The sequence below is a fragment of the Lates calcarifer genome, linkage group LG7_2 (genome assembly GCF_001640805.2).
Source record: "Lates calcarifer isolate ASB-BC8 linkage group LG7_2, TLL_Latcal_v3, whole genome shotgun sequence".
NCBI classification, from domain to species: Eukaryota; Metazoa; Chordata; class Actinopteri; family Centropomidae; genus Lates; species Lates calcarifer.
In genome coordinates, this window is record NC_066854.1 from 480,993 (window position 1) to 498,888 (window position 17,896).

Consider the following 17,896-nt stretch of genomic DNA (forward strand, 5'->3'; position numbering starts at 1 on the left):
TACCCAGCTCCAGGCGGTCTGAGGAACAAACTGTTCATTTGTTCTCTTGGATGTCTCAGTTAGGACAGTGTGACGAGGGTTTTTATGGGAGTTCATTAATAACAAAACTACTGAGAAAACACAGAACTCATCTGTCAGCACATGCACAGATTCATCACCAACAGTTCAGGGAGTAAGCTAGAAAATAATAGGTGGATGTAGGAGGTAAGATAAGAATCACTGGAACCTCCAAATTGTCCTCTGAATCCTTAAAACCTCCTCAAAAGCCTCTGGAACCAATTCACAAGCATCTAAAATCTTAAAAACCCTTTGTAACCTCCTCCTGGACCCATTAAGACCAACCAAGAACCTCTAGAACATCCTGAGAACTCTAAAATGTCTTCAAGAACCTGGGAACTCCTCATAAATCTATAAAGCATTCTCATGAGATTTTAAAACCTCCTCAAAGATCTTAGGAACAACCTCCTAATCAACACTCAACACCTATTTACAGTCTCCTGGATCGTCACCAAGAACTAATGCAGCCTCTTCAGAACCACAAATATCTGGAACCTCGTCAACAACCTTTCACAACTCCTGAGGACCCCTGAATTTGGACCATCTGGACAACCAGGATGAAACCACAGCACCACCCAGTGGCTAAAGATGCAAACTGCACCCTGATTAAGCGTGACACTCACCACACTTTCTTACCTTTAAAGAGAAGTTCAACAGATGAAAACAGCTGCTCATTTTCTTCCTCTGACGGTTTAAACATTCAAGTAAGATTCTCCTCTCAGATCACACCAGGTGTTTTGACCTTGAGTGCTGATGGAAAACACCTGGTTCGACTTCACTGACGGGGGTGTGGCCAAAGGAGAAACACACTTCAAAGGTCCAGGTGGTTCAACAGTGGTGGAGGAAGCATCTGGGCAATTTACTTTAGTAAAAGTACAAAAACATAAATGTAAAAGTATAAGTACAAGGAAAAATCCTTTACTGAAAATCAGACTTCTCTGTCGTCATTCTTAAGATGAAAGATTTTTACATCATTAAAATAAAATTACCAGGAACCAAATGAGTAAATCCTCAGAAATTCAGTTTGTCCTTTATTGCTTCCTTCTGTCCATCGGCTCATATGCATACAGTTTCCTTTATTTACATATAAATGTTTCCAGTTGTTCTGACTTCAGTCTTTCTCCTTTTTCTCTGACCAAACCACTTCACTTTCATCCAGTATTTATATCCTCCACCTCTCTCTCACTCTCTCTCTGTTATTCCAGTTAAAGTTTATACATTTCATGGTTAATAGAGCTAAATCTGAACCTTTTACATTCACACAGAGAAGATAATTATGTTTCTAAATTCAAAGTCTCCACCTTACAAAGTTACATCCTCATTCAGACTGTTATTTTTTTACTGTCTGCTACTTTCTTAAAGAAAAAAGAAATCAGATTTGAGGCTTGAAACTGAGGCTCCATGACTCCTTAAGAGACTGAAGCAGAAAGAAACGCTACAGAAAAGAAAAGAAGATCCAGCAGCAGCAACATAAAGAAGACAGAGATTAAAAGATGAAACAGGATTATTTACAGTACAGCACAAACTACATCCCTTATTATTGTCAGTGATTTCTGTTAGGAGTGTCAGTCAGTGTAGCTGGTAATAACATATAAAATGGTAAATTATAATGTTGAGTCAAAAGAAAACATCAACAGGAGCTGCTGAGGTATTTCCAGTGCTGCCTAACCTTGGATAGGAAGCTAAAAGCTCAGCATGACTTTGAATATATTTGAAGTAATAATATTAATAATAAAAGTAAAAATGGACAGAACCATCCAGTTAGTTTCATTGTTTCAGTCGCCGGACGAGAACAATGTGATGTTATTATCCTGACACAATGCCAGAACTGATCTGAAACTGATGATGATAATCAGCATCAGCTGATCTGATTCAGCGGAAAGAGCTGTACAAAAATTATTCATCAGTTCGAGGCTTGTTTTCAGTCAGTGGACGATTTGAGTCTCTCACAGCATCACAGCTGTGGACTCTTACAGCTTCCATATATATTTGTACATAATGCCAGATTTCCAGTGGTGGTTACCAGTAACAGTTTAAGTCTTTTGCTAAATGTAACAGAAATTTGACTATTTCTATTCACCTTAAATGTGAAAAGACTTCTTGCATTAAATGTTAAAATATTACTATTATTATTATTATTATTGAGTTTTTAATGAGTTAAACCAACTCAACACTGTTACATTGTTCTAAAAACTTGTGTTTTTATAGTGCAGTTTTTTCCTAGCTGCAGGGGAAAGTCATGCTTTTTAAAACCCCAGCAGACCCAGCTGATTCAATACCTATTACTAAGATAATGTCAATAATCGGCATATTGCTGATTAGAATCTGTTAAAATGATTCTGATCACCAGTCTAATATCAGTAGGATTAAACTTACCCTGAACGAGTAACAGCCACTAAGATGTGGTAAGAAAACTTTGGGAAAATCTTTAAAATATAACTGCTTAACATTGTAATTATTATTATTGTACTAGATAATAACATTTACTATGTGATCTCAAGTAACAGAGAGGACCAGAGCATGACAGTGTAACATTAGCTTAAACTAAACAGAGAAAACGAATTTAACAAATTTTAAAGAATAAGAAAATATGAATCTATGCTCTGTGTCCGTTCAAGTAATAAAAAACAACAAAGCAAAATCAAGCAAAAGACAAATACACAAGAAAATTACCGGTTTAACTTTAAGTACTTTAACTGGATATGTCGGGGTAAGGTTATTTTCCAGTATTGTTTCATCGCAACAAGCTTGATTTCTTAAGATCGTGATTCCACAAGCGCGAGAAAAAACATAACACGCATGTCCTTTTCAGGCTTCTGTAGTTTTCGGACGTACAAGTGTGGCTACAAGAGACGTGTCCTTTATAAGAGAAGTGTGCTTCGGTACATTCAATTAAACGCTTCAGGCTGCGAGTCAGTCAGTCCAGAGTCCAGTTCAGTTCAGTTTCCTGAAGCAGTGCAACATGTTGGTGGACAGTAGTAAACCTGATGTGGATCTGAAGACCCAGATGTCGTCACATCCAGGTATGTTTTCCTGTGATTTTGATGGTCAGGATTTGAAGAAGCGCTGAAGCATCACAGAGCTAATTCCTGCCAAATCCACGTTGCAGCTGCATCTATAAACCTGGGCTTTTCCATTAAGAAGTCTCAACCAACCTCTGGCTCAATTCTCCTTTGGTTCCTGAAAGCGCTCCCGGTGACTCCACAAACACCTCGTCGTCTTCCTCTTCCTCCTCACCGTCCCCTTCAAAGATGGCGGTCATGGGGGCGGCGAAGAGGCGACAGCGAGCGGCAAAGCGCCGGCTGCTGGAGCAGGGAGGAGTGAGGGAGCGAGGTCGCATGGAAGAGGAGGAGAGGAAAAAGAAGGGAGAGGGGGAGGGGGTGAAGAGGAGGTGATTATGCATCAGATTCCTTTGTCTCAAACCGAACATCAGGGAGAAGTCCTGACTGCAGGGAGACGTTGGAGACGCCAGTGACATCCACAGTCAGGTGGGTGTTGATGTCATGTGTATTTGGGGTATTAAACAAACTTGTGGCTTTGACTTGGGGTTGGTCCGGAGGCGGTGGCAGCGACGGTGCCCTCTGCTGGTCGGCAGTTGTGGCGGGAGAAGCAACCTTGCGGAGGCGCTCGACAGCTGAGATCCGTGAAGACGAATCAGACCGACTACCCTTCCTCAGCAGGAGAGCTTTAAAACTCTCACTTCTCACCGACCTTTGATTTCGGAGGGCTGCAGGTCGCATCAGGTGGGGAAGGGGGTCAGTGGGAGTCACAGGAGGGGAGGAAGAGGAAGAGGAGGATGAGATGCGATGTCTATCATCCTCTGAATCCCTTCTTCCTAACATCTTCCTCTTAGACCTGAGACAAACAGGAAAAGAACTGTCACATTCTCGTGCTTTCCTGCAAGAAGGCCATCGAAGGTCTGGTCAAACTCTGCCTGCTGCCTCACTTACCAAACCGTGAAGCAAAATTCAAAACAAATGATCAACATTTGCAGGGAAAACATTTGTAAGGAAGTTTTCAGGAAGCTTCTAATAAAAAAGGACACAAGAACAACCCTACTCAGAGGGCAACATACTAGTTAGGGAGCAGGTGGACCATAAGTTTGTAGGGGACAATAAATAAATAAGATTCATACGTAGGGAACAAGGAAGGGACTAGATCTGGAAAGACTAAGGAAGATAACTGGATATAGGTGGTAATTTATCTACTACCTGGGGTCAGGACTTTAATTCTACCAGACTTTCAGTGACCCACCACAGCTTTACCTGCAGCCAAACCCCGGTGTTCATGCTCTGCCTTCCCATACTGCACTGCTCCACAGCGAGAGGGGGGAATCAAGCAGACTTGTAAGAATGTGATCGATGGGTTGGTGGTGTAAAAAGCATGCAGTGTGTGTTTGCGGGCTTCTACCTGTGGATGACAGCGAACAGATCCTCTGTGGTTCGTGGTCGACCAGAGACGAACATCTGATCTGCTGAAACGCTGACAAACAGATCGGCTGGACAGGAAAAACAAACAGAATTGTGTCAACAGCAGTTTACAGTATCTGCTTTTATTTAGCAGCACGCGCAGGATTTCAGAGGTACAAACAGAAATCTAACTCCTTACTCAGCAGCTTTCTGACTGAGCTAGATCTCATACTTTCCCATGCAAAGCAGCTGGAAATCTGTGCCTCTGGAACTGGCCTATTTGTTGGTCAGAAATCTCAAGTGCTGGTACTCTGCAGAAGTGAGCACTGGCCCCAATTTCAAGCACAGATTTTACTCTCAGTTTTAGGTAATGAACAGTAGACCCTGACTTAGTTACTGAATGTGAAACACTCCAGTCCAACATGGCTGCCTGGTTTTTGGTATAAAGGTGACTCCAGTAAACTGAACCTACCATCTGGAGGTCGTCCGACCTCCTTGGCCCCGTCCATGGTCCTCTCCTCTTCGCCCTCCTCTGGTTCCTGTATCAGGAGGTCTGGAAGCAACAGCTCCCCCCGCAGGCTGTCAGTGGACAGCACGCTGCTGAGGGAGTACCTGCTCTGATCCAATCAGAGCGCAGGAGCTCTCAGAGTCACTCGTCTCTTCCTGACACATTTTCGTCATCCTCGCTCTCTGACTCGTCTGCAGTGCTCTCTGTTTTGCCACATCCTGCTCATCTCCAGATGAGGATGACGATGATGATGAAGACGATGATGACGACGACGATGAAGAGGGGGAGGGCTGCATTTTTGATGACATCAGAAGCAGCTGCCTGCCCGGCCTCCTCTTCTTCCTCTTCCGTGCTTTGTCCTTTGTGGTGGATGTCATCATCATCATCATCATTGCTGTCTTCATCCCTCTCTCTTCCACCTTCTGCTTCCCGTCTTCCTCTTCATCTTCAGCCAACGACGACCTCATCATCCTCTTGTGAAATGTTTTCTCATCATCCTTATGAAGTCTTGTCCTCGTCATCCCGGCACACCTCTGGTCTGTTGCTTCAGTTTGGGTGCCACCTGTTCGGGTTGAAGCAGCACCATGAGCCCCTGAGTTCCCCAAGGTGCTAAAGATCTCTGAGGTTCCCCATGTTCCTGAGGTACCACAGTTCTCCAAGGTATTCATAATCCCATTGATAGTGTTTGGAGTCCCTTTAGTACCGATGATCCCTGGGTGGCCACAGGTCCCATAGATGCCAGTGGTGCCTAAGGTGCCACACTCTATGGTGCCCCAAGGTCCTAAGGTACCACAGTCCTCCAGTGTGTTTCTAGATGCTACAGTACCCACGATCCGTGGTGTACTGGTCCCTGTAGGGCTCTGGATCTTACTGTTACAGGTCCCAGATGTGCCTTTGGAAGACTCTCCTGTATTTTTTGATGGTTTGGTTGTTTTGGTTGAGGTCAATGAGAGATCTGGCTTCTTGTACAAAATTGGTGGCTTCTGCCTCTGAGGGGAGCCGACAGGTGAGTTTGTGGTGATGTCGGCAGGTGAAGTCGTGTGTGTCAGTGTTTTCTCAGTAGCGGTGCATATCAAGTGCTTTGGAGAAGATGCTCTGCGCGTCACATGTGTGTGCAAACCATTGCTGGAGGAATCAGGGGGAGGCTGTGATTGGGTGTTGAGCCCAGAAGAAGGTGTGTTCTTCAACCCACCTGGTCCTCGTTTGGCCTCAGGAGACGCGATGAGACCCAGGATGCAAAGATCAGGCTTCTTTGGCAGGACTGGCTTCTCCGGGGACCGGACCTGTTTGAAATCACTATATGTTGTGGAATCATCAGTTTCTAAACTATTGTCTTTGCTCTTTGACAGTATTGTTCTGCTTTCTCTGTGAGACTCTTGTTTTGTTGGCGACAGGGTCCAGTATGAAGAATCTGTGAGCCAAACATCTTCAGTGTTTCCCTGTTTCTCTTCAGGCTCTGTTAGCTTAGCATCTGCTAACACTGTCTCTTTGACCTGTTCTTGTTGGAAAGAAGGATGCTGGGTGTCATTGTCGATGTGATTTTTGTCAGAGTCACAAGACATTTTCACCCAGGGACTATCAGGACTAGTGACTTGAGTGTTTTCGAGTGTAGCAAGCATTTCTGAATCTTTCCTCTCTTGCTCATTGGTCTGGATGTCTTGAGGAGCGGACACTTGAGTTCCAGAGCTTCTCTGGTTAGCTGAGCTAGCAACAACACCTCTCAGGCTCTGAAGATTAGCATAAGCTAACTCGTTGTTGCCCGTGCTAGTTATGTTAGCTTCATTGCTACTAAGATTACAGATAGGATTTTGTGATACACTTCCAGCTAGCTTAGCATCAGTCTTGGTCAGACCATTGACGTTAGCCAACACACAATTGTCTGGATCAGTGTCTTTGCCTGGTTGGTTAGCATTAACCTGGTTAGAATTAGCTGACAAGCTACCAGTAGGTGTAGCATTAGCCACAACCGTGCTAGTGATCAGGCCTTCCTGGTTCTTGACGGAGCGAAGCTTGACACTGTGCAAAGCCTGGGCTGTGACCAGGGGGGAGGGAGGTGTGGCCACTTTAACACAACGGTTTGGAGAACTGCCCAGACTTGGTGGGTGGAGGGAGGTAGGAGATGTGGGGGGAGGAGGAAGAGGAGGAGGTGGTGGTGGAGGAGGAAGATCAGGGAGTGCTGAAGGGGGAGGAAGAGGAGAAGCTAATGGAAGAGGTGGGGAAGGTGGAGGAGGAGGGAAGCTGGTCAATGATGACATTGTGGAGACCAGAGCATGTTGGGAGGTCTGCCTGACAGCGTAGGAGTAAGGGGGAGGTGGAGGCCGGGAAGAAGGAGGAAGAGGAGGAGGAGTGGGGAGGGATGAAGGTGGGAGAGGTGGAGGTGGTGGTGGAGGAGGGGGAGGAGGTGGAGGAAGAGATGAGGGTGGAGGAGGGGGAGCAGCAGAGAGTTTGGTGAAGGAAGGAGGAGCAGGCAGGCAGGACTGAGGAAGAGAAGGAGCAGGAAGTGGAGACTCATGAATGGGGGCGGAGAAGACAGGAGGTGAAAGAGGACAGCATTCTGGTAGGGGAGGGGGAGGAGGAGGAGCAGGGAGGAGAGGATGCTTGGCAGAAGAGTCTGAGGAAGTGCAGGAGGAGAGGGAGGAGGTGGAGGAAAATGAGGAGGAGAGGGAGGAGAAGAGCGACGACTTCCTCTCTGGCACCGGTGGCTTCGCCCTCCCTTCACCCTGAGACCTTGTCCTGGGCAGGGAGGAGACAGCAGGGGACAGGGGGAAGGCAGATGAGTGTGAGGAGGAGAAGGGGGAGGTTGGGGGGAGGGAGAAGGCTCCAGGGCTTGCTGTGAGAGGGGAGGAAGGGGTGAGGGGAGAGGACACGGGAGTGCCGGGGATGGGGGTGTTGGACTGGCTGGAGTAACCGCTGGAGGGCGAAGCAAGGCGCTGCAGCCCAGCCACCGAGGAGGCAGCCGGCTGAGGGGTGAGAGGTAATCTCAGCCCCTCTTCCTCTGAGCCTGGAGATCCAGGGGTGAGGGCGTGGGGGAGGGGGTGACCAGGGCTTGGTGGTAGGTGCTCCGGTGGAGGGGAGTCAGGGGAGGCTGGTGCCTTGCAGTTCAGGTTTAAGGGTTCAAAGGTCGTGACCGTCCCGCAGTTAAGCCCACTCTGGCGTCTTTTGGTTGTTACTCCGTGGCACCCAGGGGTCCTGGAAGGTTGGGGGCAATGAGACTGGCGTCCACGTGGTGGTGCGCTCCAGACGGGGACTGCACTCCTGACGAGGACTGGAGCAGGATCGGGAGGATTTACTGCGACCTGTCCGGCGCCTCAGAGAGTCGGAGCGTAACGGTGGAGGAGGCGGGCGCTTGGACTTGCGGAGGGAGATGCTGCGGGTGACAGAGCGAGAGTAGGAGGAGGAGGAGGAGGCGGTGGACTTCCTTTTCTCCCGGTTTAGCTGTGGAGAGGATGTTGTCTTCTCTGAACACAGGGAGGTGGTGTCGGTGTAAGCTGGGGAGGAGCGACCAGAGGAGAGGAGGGGATCACAGCTCCAACCCTCCCCGGAAACACACCTCATCTCCTGGGTGATGCCGTTCCAGTCTCCCCCAGTCTGACCACTGTGGACGCTGGAGCTGGGGGAGAGGGGCTGGTAGCTCCATCTCCCTCCATCATAGGAGCACTGGTCATCCAGGGCCTGGTAGCTAAACTGAGACTCTGAGTCTGCGATGGAGGAGGAGGAGAGATAGTGGGAGGAGGAAGGGGAACCACGAGGCTGGGTGACCTCGTTCAGGGGCTTATCACTGGGGTAAGACCACTCTGACTGCAGGGTACGGCTCGGGGTGCTGGGAAGGGAGGAGGTGACAGGGGAGGAAGGAAAAGAAGAGGAGGACGAGATAGGAGACTGGGGGGTGACTCTGGCAGTGGGGTCGAGGGGCAGCAGGGGTAGCTGGAGGTCGCTCGGGAAACCCTGTAGATCCTGTGACTGGAGAAGGAAGAAGGAGGAAAGAGACAGAGAAGAAGAATCTTAAGTTTTGTTTTTGGTACTCAGGGACATGCGACTGTGATTTCTCCTCAACTGACCTGGCAGCGAGATGAGGAGGCACTGAGTGTCTGGTAGGAGGCGCTGTTACAGCTGGCCTCAGAGTTCAGAGAGGAGCTGGTCGCCAGTTGTGGGAGGCTGTGGACCTCAGAGGAGGGGGAGCAGCAGGAGGTGCTGTCCACACGCTGGGAGGAGGTGAGGGAGGCCATGAGGCTGGACATCCCCTCTCCTCTTGGAGCCCGGATCCTCCTTATCGACGACAGCCCCTCCTTTCTGATTTCTCCCATCTCCTCCTCCATGTCCTTCTGTTGGCGGGTGGAGGTGCAGGAGGAGGAGGCGGCGGGTCGACCCACGGTGGAGTACTGGCCGGGAAGAACCAAAGAGACCGAAGACGAGTCTGGAGAGACAGAAGGAAGAGAAGAAGAAACTCCTCTGGTTAAACTGACTGATACATTGATTGATTGATTGATGGGTGTGGGAATGAATGGGTGGAGCTTATACCCAGCTTCTGGGTGACATCATAAGGTATCCCAGTAACGGTCTTGCGGCGGCTCAGGTTTCGGGGTCGGCGGGATAACGAGTCGATGTTGGAAGCCGTTCTTCGAAAACTGGCCTGACGATCAAAACTCTCACCTGAAGATACAAGAAACCTTTTTAGTTTGAGTATTTGTAGAACGAGAGACTGTGTCAGTTAAACAGTCAGGTCCCAAGTCCAAGTCTGAGTCAAGTCTCAAGTCCAAGTTACCAACGAATCTGAGCTTAGTCCTGTTTCAGAGTTGAAAGTTCTGGGTTAAGTCAAGTCTCAAGGTCATGCATCAAGTCAAGAGTAACAACCCAAGTCAGAGTCAAGTCCCAAGCTAAGATCAAGTCAAGTGTTGAATCTCAAGTCCAAGTCAAGTCCGGAATCTGGATCCGAGTCTAGTTCCCCACCTGTTATGTTGATAGGGACTATATCAGCGGGAACTGCCTGGGCCTGCTGCCTCATCTTCTCCTCGGGTGTTGGAAGCCGGGAGGTCGAGTCCATCTCCACATCGATCGTCGGCTCGTACGCTGGGGCGAAGACGTCCCAACAAGAGGTGACGGGGTTCAGGACCAGCGGGGTCAGAGGTCGCTGTGCGTTGTTCAAGATGAACCTCTCGTCTTCGTCTGAGGAGGCTGATGACTGAGGGGGAAAAAATAAATCCAGTTAAACTAGAGGAATTTAACCCGACTTGAATCATCTATTTGAGTCTGGCTGGGAGTTGGGAGTGAGTCTAGTGCCTTCTAGTCCGGTCTAAACTAGTCTAGATTGATCCGTGTTTACCTTTCTCCTCCAAACTGAAAACCTGAAACAAACTGAGAAGCAAGACTGAGAGAGAAAGTTCAAGAATCTGGACCTCTGAGAGAAGGAGATGGGAGGGATGAAATGGGTGAGAAGAGGAAAAAAAGAATTAAAAGAAAAGTAAATCATGTGATCATGAGAAAAGAGACCGACACATACAGAACAATGACAGAAGAGCTGCAGAGTTTGACCAGCAGGTGGCAGTAAAATAAAGTCTCCTCTGCTGCAGGGGCAGGTGAGGCTTCAGAGTGAGAACCACACCAGGACTGGATCAGAGCAGATCAGACTGAACCACAACTAAAAATCAGAGTGACACAACAAAACAAGTTGTTGTAAGGCAACACTGACCTTTGACCTTCGACAACAAATTCTAATCAGTTCTTCCTTGAGTCCAAGTGAACATTTGTGTTATTTTTTATTTTTTTAAATCCCTCAATGCAGTCGTGAGATATCGAAAAAACAAGTTTTCAAGACATGAATTATGTTTTTCTGATGCATCTACTGCAAATAAACCTGCTTATAGATCACATGAAAAAAGATGCTCCTCATGACCGCAGAACTTCATTCAGAATCCTCCTGTTTTTAAGTTTTCTTCAGTGTCACAATAATCCAGTGGTAGCTGTCTGTAAATGTATGGCTACACTGTAAACAGGAGCTGCTAATGGCTAATTCTGCTACCTTTAATGGTGCCATTGTGTAAACTGAGAGTAAATATAGGCTAAAATATAAAACAGGCTGTCTGAATGTGGAACAACATCATATCTTCAGCCTCTGAAAGATGGATGAACCCCCTGCATTCATCTACAATCTGCAGATGGCAGCTGTTGTTCTTTGTTTAATTGTGGTTCAGTTTAGGAGCTGTCTCTGCTGCAGTCTGTTCAGCCTCATTAATATTCATGAGCTCTGTTTCCACCTTAATATCTTGTGTATCACTGTGTGTGCGTGTCTCTAACCATCTTCCTGCTTTTGTCCTTCCACCCTCTGCGTGCGCTGCCCTCTGATTGGCCCAGGCCAGAGGAGGAGGGAGGGGAGGCGGGGCTCGGTCGGTGGAGGTGAGAGCTGGCAGGTCCACCGTAGCCATGCTGAGTCAGCCCATTACACGCTACACACACGAGAGAGAGAGAGAGGACACACTGATGATCACACAGACGATAATCAATAAGGGAAAATCAGAGGTGATCAATTAGAATCAATCAGAGTCAAGTTTTTAGTATTTGTGGCTTGAGATGCTTCGATACATGAACATTATTATATTGTCAGATCAATACATCAGGTGAAAAGGTGTCAGGTTAAGATGCCGACTCTTCCTAATCAAATGAATTGATCATCTAAATTCAGCACTAATTGATCCTGAGGTGCGTGAACGCAGCAGGTTCGTCCTTTGTCTGTGAATTGGGGCGGGGGGTGACATGTGGCGCTGCAGCTGTGATGCAGTCTGCAGCAGAGGCAGTGTGGTGCAGGCAGACCCCTGCAGCTCTCTGCTCTGTCTCATCCAAACCTTTATCGATTAGAGCCACGCAGGAAGAGTTTTTATGTTTCTGTTTCCTCACCTAAAAACACAGTGTGTTGAGGGAAGACTGAGCTTTTACTAAGTCACACTTTTGAGCCTCTAGAAATGGAAAGACTGTAGAAGAATGTCTGTAATAATGGTTAAAGCATAACTCTGTTTTTAGGTGTACATGATTGATAGAACAACAATCATTGGAATTGGTGCAGTTATTGATTTCAATCGATCATGTTGACGGACGTCCACTAAAGTCTCTGACAACATTATGACAGGATTTCTGTAGAGACAGAGCTTTTTATTAAAGAGGAAGATCCAGAAACATCTCTATATATCTCAGTACCAGACTCCATAGAGAAAAACAGGGATTTAACCAGGAGCTGCTGGAATACCACTGCCTCCATCTGTTAGAGTGTCTGTGTTACTGTGTGGTACTGTTACTTCAGTAAAGTATCTGATTACTTCTTCCCACCACTGAAAGTCACACAGTAACACAGACACACTAACAGATGGAGGCAGTGGTATTCCAGCAGCTCCTGGTTAAATCCCTGTTTTTCTCTAATGGAGTCTGGTATAGTGATGTTTCTGCTCAGAGAAAAACATTAACTCAAAGTCTAGCTCCTCTTTTGACCTCTCACCTTGCAGGTCATCAGCGCTGCCGGATCGTCTCTTTCCAGGGATGAAGACCAGACCCTGCTGAGGCTTCTGGGTAGTGTAGTGAACGGACCACTTGCTGTCCCTGTCCCCTGCTGCAGAGACACAGAGCACAGTTCAGTGTGTGACTGGTTTCAGTGTTTAATCTTGTTTCAGCAAATCCATTCACAGAGAGAGAGAGAGAGGGTGAACAGTGATGATCAGTGTTGCAGCACTCAGCACTACTCAAGGTGACCTCAGAGACACACAGTGCCACAGGGCTTTTATTGTGAAGGAGCAGCAGATTGATGAGCTGTGGTATTTGGTGGACAGATGTGAGGAGAGAGTCTCAGTTTTCTCTCTGAAATATGAACCTCAGTGAGAAAACAACATGTCACAGCTCCTGTGGAGACACATCATGAGGCCTTGAACAATAATCGAACGTCACTCTGCTTCGACTTAAACCTCAGACACAAGCTACTGTAACAGTAAATTATTCATATTAAAGTCAAATTCTGATCAAAACTCAATAAAAATGTGTTTTAGTGATTTAAACATCTCAGGGACGCCACAGGAGAGAACCCATCTGATGAAAAGCATCCTTGAAAAGCTTCCACAGGTCCTTGAGGGGGCTCAAATTGTCCTGGAGGACCTCCCTGGGTCCATGAAGATGGTTCAAGGGCTCCTTACAAAGTAACAGAGGTGTTTGAGGATCCTGGATCCTTGATGAGGCACCAGTAGACCTTGGGGTGGCTCAAATTCCCAGGGGTGCTTGAAAAGGTAAGAAAGCTCAAGGAGGCTGGAAGAGTCCTTGTCCTAGTCCTCAAATAGGGTCCTGGAGTCTTTGTGGTGGTTCCACAGGCTTTCAGTGAGTAACAGAGTTTCATAAGGAGTCCCAGAGGTCCTTAAGGAAGCTCAAATGGTTCTCCAGGAGATCCCCTGGGTCCTTGAGGGGGTTAAAGGAGGCCTTGAGGTACCAGACAAACAGAGGTCTTTGGAGAGACTGAAACAGTCTTTGTGGGGATCCTAGGTGCTTGAAGGGGTTAGAGAGGTCCATGACAAGGCTGGCTGGGGTCCTTGGGAAGGCTCCACGGACCCAGGAGGAGGTCTGGGAGAAGGTTTTGGGGGTCATTGAGGGTATTCTAGGAGTCCTTGAACAGATTCTGCTGGTTCCATGCATCCTTGGTATCAGAGAAGCAGATGGTCCTTGAGGAGGTTCCAGAGCTCCTTGATAGGTCCTGGATTCCTTGAGAAGCAACCTGACGTCATTGAGAGGGTCCTTGAGGAGGTTTTAAGGGTCATGGAAAAGTCCTGGGGGTCTTGAAGGTAGATGAAGGGCTCCTTTAGGAGGCTCAAATGGTCCCTGAGGAAGTTCCAGGAGTCCTTGAGTCAGGTGACGATGCTGTTGCTATGGTTACCTGCAGTTTAACACACCTTGAGGACAGAGTTAACCTGTGCTGACACCTGGCAGCCAATCAGAGAGCAGGATTTCATTTATGAGATCATCTGGAAAACCACTCTCTCTGTACATGTACAAGTGATGCTCGCTCGCCCAACACATCAGCCCAGCTGTTAAACCAGCGAATCACACACACACACACACACACACACACCACACACACACACACACACACACACACACTCACCTCGGGTCTTGTTGAGATATCTGAGGACAGATTTGATCGCCGCTCCGATCAGAACCATAACGACGCCACACACTCACACACTCCCTCTCACACACACACTCACACACTCGACACACACACTCCTGAGGCTGCAGCAGACAGAGAGAGAGAGCGGGCGAGCAGCAGCAGTGATGCAGCTCGACTCGCTGCAACGCCGCCGCTCTCCTCCCACTTCTCTCTCTCTCCCTCACCACTGCTCAGCTTCTATGTCCCTCACCCCTCCTCTCTCTCTCTCTCTCTCTCTCTCTCTCTCTTCCTTTCTGATTTTCAGACACACACACACACACACACACACACACACACAGTGTTGGCAGGAAGCCAGCACATGTGTGTGTCCTTCATATGTGTCGCCAGGTGATGAAGGTTACACACAAACACTACATTAACACACACACACACCACACACACCACACCACCCACCACACACACACACACATGAAACATGATGCTTTGTAGATGAAGGGACATGAAGAGAGGATTCAAAGAGTGTGTGTGTGTGTGTGTGTGTGTTCATCTTTTATGCTCTGTGTTCCCCGTCCTCTCTGTGTTTCTCTCTGTTCTTCTATTTCTATTTTTGTGAGGACATTTTCAAACAGCTGGTCGAGGCTGAGTTCTTCCTCTGATGTGGTCGGGTATCAATCACCTGGACGTACGTTAATATCCAAGTTATTGATACGTTAGAACCTTTACATCGAGGCTGTCGTTAAACTGATATCTTAAATTTTCAGCCCTGCTCTCTGTTGTATTTTGCACCTTTTCGATATTTGTGTAAGTGTTGATGGAGCTGAAGATCACCTTCATCATCACCTTCATCATCACCTTCATCACCGTCTCAAACTGGGACAGTTCCAGTCTGTAAATGTGCCAACTATGTGGGCCAGTGGAGCAGCTAATTACTTCTCTCTTCATGCCCGACAGCCTGTCTGTCCGTCTTCACCTCTCCACTGTTTTAATTAGTTTCATTAATTAGACAGTAAGTAGGCCACGCTATCATTATGTCGTATATTTAGTCGAAATATGTTCAACTCTGAACTCTGGGCAGAGAAAATGTTTAACTATTCTGTTGTCCAATCAGAGACTGGACGTCATCAGTGACCACAATCAACCACCAATGAAGTTCATGATCAGAAATCACTGATCGGACGCCGATCACCTCCACAGAGGCAGACTCACAGATCCAGGTGTGGTCCAGCTGGACTACAAGGCTGGAGGTAGCAGGTCAAGCTAGCAGGTGGCAGCTGTTTCATGGTAAAGCCTGTTCATCTGCTATTACAGGAATTAGCCATTAGCGTAGCGTATGGAGCTGCAGCTAATCCCTGCTCACACACCCACACACACTCACAGAGGAGATTACACACACAGGGGAGGCAATTAAGCAAGAACATGGAGAGCTGGTGTGTTTTTGTTCTGTGTGTTTTGGTTTATCTGAGAATAACAGCTGACTGTGATACATTATTGATCAGACGGTAACACACTGAGAAGGGAGTCAGTGTGATCAGCAGAGATCTGCAGGCAGAGAGCGACTGTCTGAATATTCTCATTTAAATATGAAGAAACCCGCGGCAGTAACTCGCTCAGAACAGGGACAGACCAGGTTCTTAGACCTGTTTCACTGCAGAAGCACAGGTGTAACTCATCACTCATTAGTCATTATGAGTTAACAGGTGTGCTTTTCCTGCTGCGACATGTCAAAACGTCTGAAACAATTCAGAGCCGCACACAGCAAAACAGGGGAAAATGGACTACGTGGAACCATTCAGGACCACACAGCACCAAACCACATCATCCAGGACCACATTAGGCCATAGTTGGAACTATTCAGGACAGAACAGAGCCAAAACAGACTACGTGAGATTGTTCAAGACCAAACTGAGCCTAAAAACTCCAACAGCGATAGTCTGAGCCAAACTGAGCCCTAGAACCACAGCTGGAACCATTCAGGACCAAAAACAACCAGAGCAGGTCCAAGCACCACCCAATAGCTGCAACCATTCAGGACCAAACTGAACCAAATGTAAAGGTGGGAACTTTAAGGAACCATTGGGGACCAAACAGAGTCAAAGAAGGCTAGCTGGAACCATTCAGAACCAAAAAGAACCAAAGCAGGTCCACGCAGACCACGACCAATAGCTGCAACCATTCAGGACCAAACAGAGCCAAAGCAGACCAGCTAGGATCCCAAACAAAGCCCGACAGGGTAGCTGGGACCAAACAGGACCAGGCTAAGTCAAACTATTCAGGACCAAACTGAGCTACAGCAGCTAAGAGTAGTAGTAGTACTTGTCCTAGTGGTTTAAGAAGTTCTAGTAGTACCCATGATTCCTTGCAGTACCTCTGTGTAGAAGGGGCGTGGTTTGTGTAGCTCCTGGCGTGGAGCTCCTCCCCCGACGCCGTCTGAAGCAGAGGAAGTTGGTCTTGCGCCTCCTGCTGGGTTGGTAGCGGTACTGCGGCGGTACTTCCGGCTCCCTGAGGGGGGGCGGGGCACTGAGAGGGGAGGGGACGGACATGGTGTAGCCGGGGCGGGGATTCGGGGTGGGGGGCACATGAGGTGGTTCTGCCCCGCTGGGTGATGACGGGGCAGGTGGATCGCTGCAGCTGAAGGGGTGGGGACTGCGGTTGGGGTTTCCCATCAGGCTCTGGGGCAAGAAATAGTCTCCCATGAGCCTCTGGGGTAAAGGAAGGGTGGACGTGGGGGCGTGGCGGGAGGTGCTGGGGGCGGTACCAGGGGCTGTTGCCTGGATACTGAAGGTGAGGTGGGAGGATCTTTTTGTCACCTGCAGGAGCCCCCGCCCTGCCGACGGTGCCACCGCCATTCATCCTCCAAATGGCGTCCTGGTGCTGGTGGATTTTGGCGCTGAGCAGGCGGCGCCGCAGGCTGCCCTCTGTTTTTGGTTGTAGGGCGGCCATTTTGCGTGGAAGAAGGAGCTCGTCTCGCTCTTCATCGGGACCCGTGTTCCAGCAGCGTGACGCCACGCCAGGCCCCGCCCCCTCGCCGCCCAGACAATCCACATACGAAATCATCTTTTGTGGTGATTGGCAGTTTGGTGACGGGGTCCGCCCTCAGGACAGATCACAGACGAATCACAAGAGACAGACTATTCTGTCATCAGCGTTTTCATCTTTTCACAATAAAAGCCCCAAAGGATTTCCAACCCTTCATCATAAAAGCCCTAAGTGTTGTTTTTTCCTGAATCCTTCACAGTAACAGTGAAGTCCCTCTAGAAAAGGTCTTTCCTTAAGAAAACTGTAAAGCAGTAATGTTTGGTTAATCCTTCACAGTAAAAGACCTGAGTTTTTCCTTAGTTAAAATAAATGTTTAAAAAACATTCAGTCCTTTGAAAACCGATGTTTCAATCCTTCACAATGACATTTACTCCAAATAAGAACGCCCTAAGTGTCAGTTTTCCACAATAAAAGTATTAAACAATTCACAAAAAGAGTGAAACTACAAACTAATATTATCCTCCACAAAAAAGCATCAAAATAAAAGCCCCAAGTTTTAGTAGCCTTCACAATAAAAGCATGAACATTTTCCACTGTGAAAGCTTGTGACTGAAGTCTGCTCTGTCTTCATAAAACATCTTCACAATAAAGCCTCTCAGAATGTCCATCTTTCACAGTAAAAGCTCAGAGCATTTCACAGTAAAAGCCTTCCTTCAGATTTGGCAGAAAAACAGCCACAGGTTTTCCAGTCAGCCGCAATTAAAACTTTTAACGGCTCCGTGTCACGTCTTCTCGTTCCTTCACAATAAAAACCTCAGA

At 47.8% G+C, this 17,896-nt stretch overlaps 1 protein-coding gene across 1 annotated transcript; it reads right to left on the reverse strand.

Moving 5' to 3' along the window:
* Window positions 1-1,623: 1,623 nt before the first annotated feature.
* On the reverse strand, window positions 1,624-14,343 carry nhsl1a (NHS-like 1a). The gene is given in 12 exon segments (XM_051065850.1): window positions 1,624-3,452; window positions 3,454-3,912; window positions 4,468-4,555; window positions 4,939-5,089; window positions 5,091-8,231; window positions 8,233-8,934; window positions 9,033-9,388; window positions 9,493-9,624; window positions 9,922-10,153; window positions 11,266-11,414; window positions 12,455-12,565; window positions 14,096-14,343. Coding segments are annotated over 12 exon segments (5,838 nt in total). The 5' UTR covers window positions 14,154-14,343; the 3' UTR covers window positions 1,624-3,193.
* Between the last annotated feature and the right edge of the window lie 3,553 nt (window positions 14,344-17,896).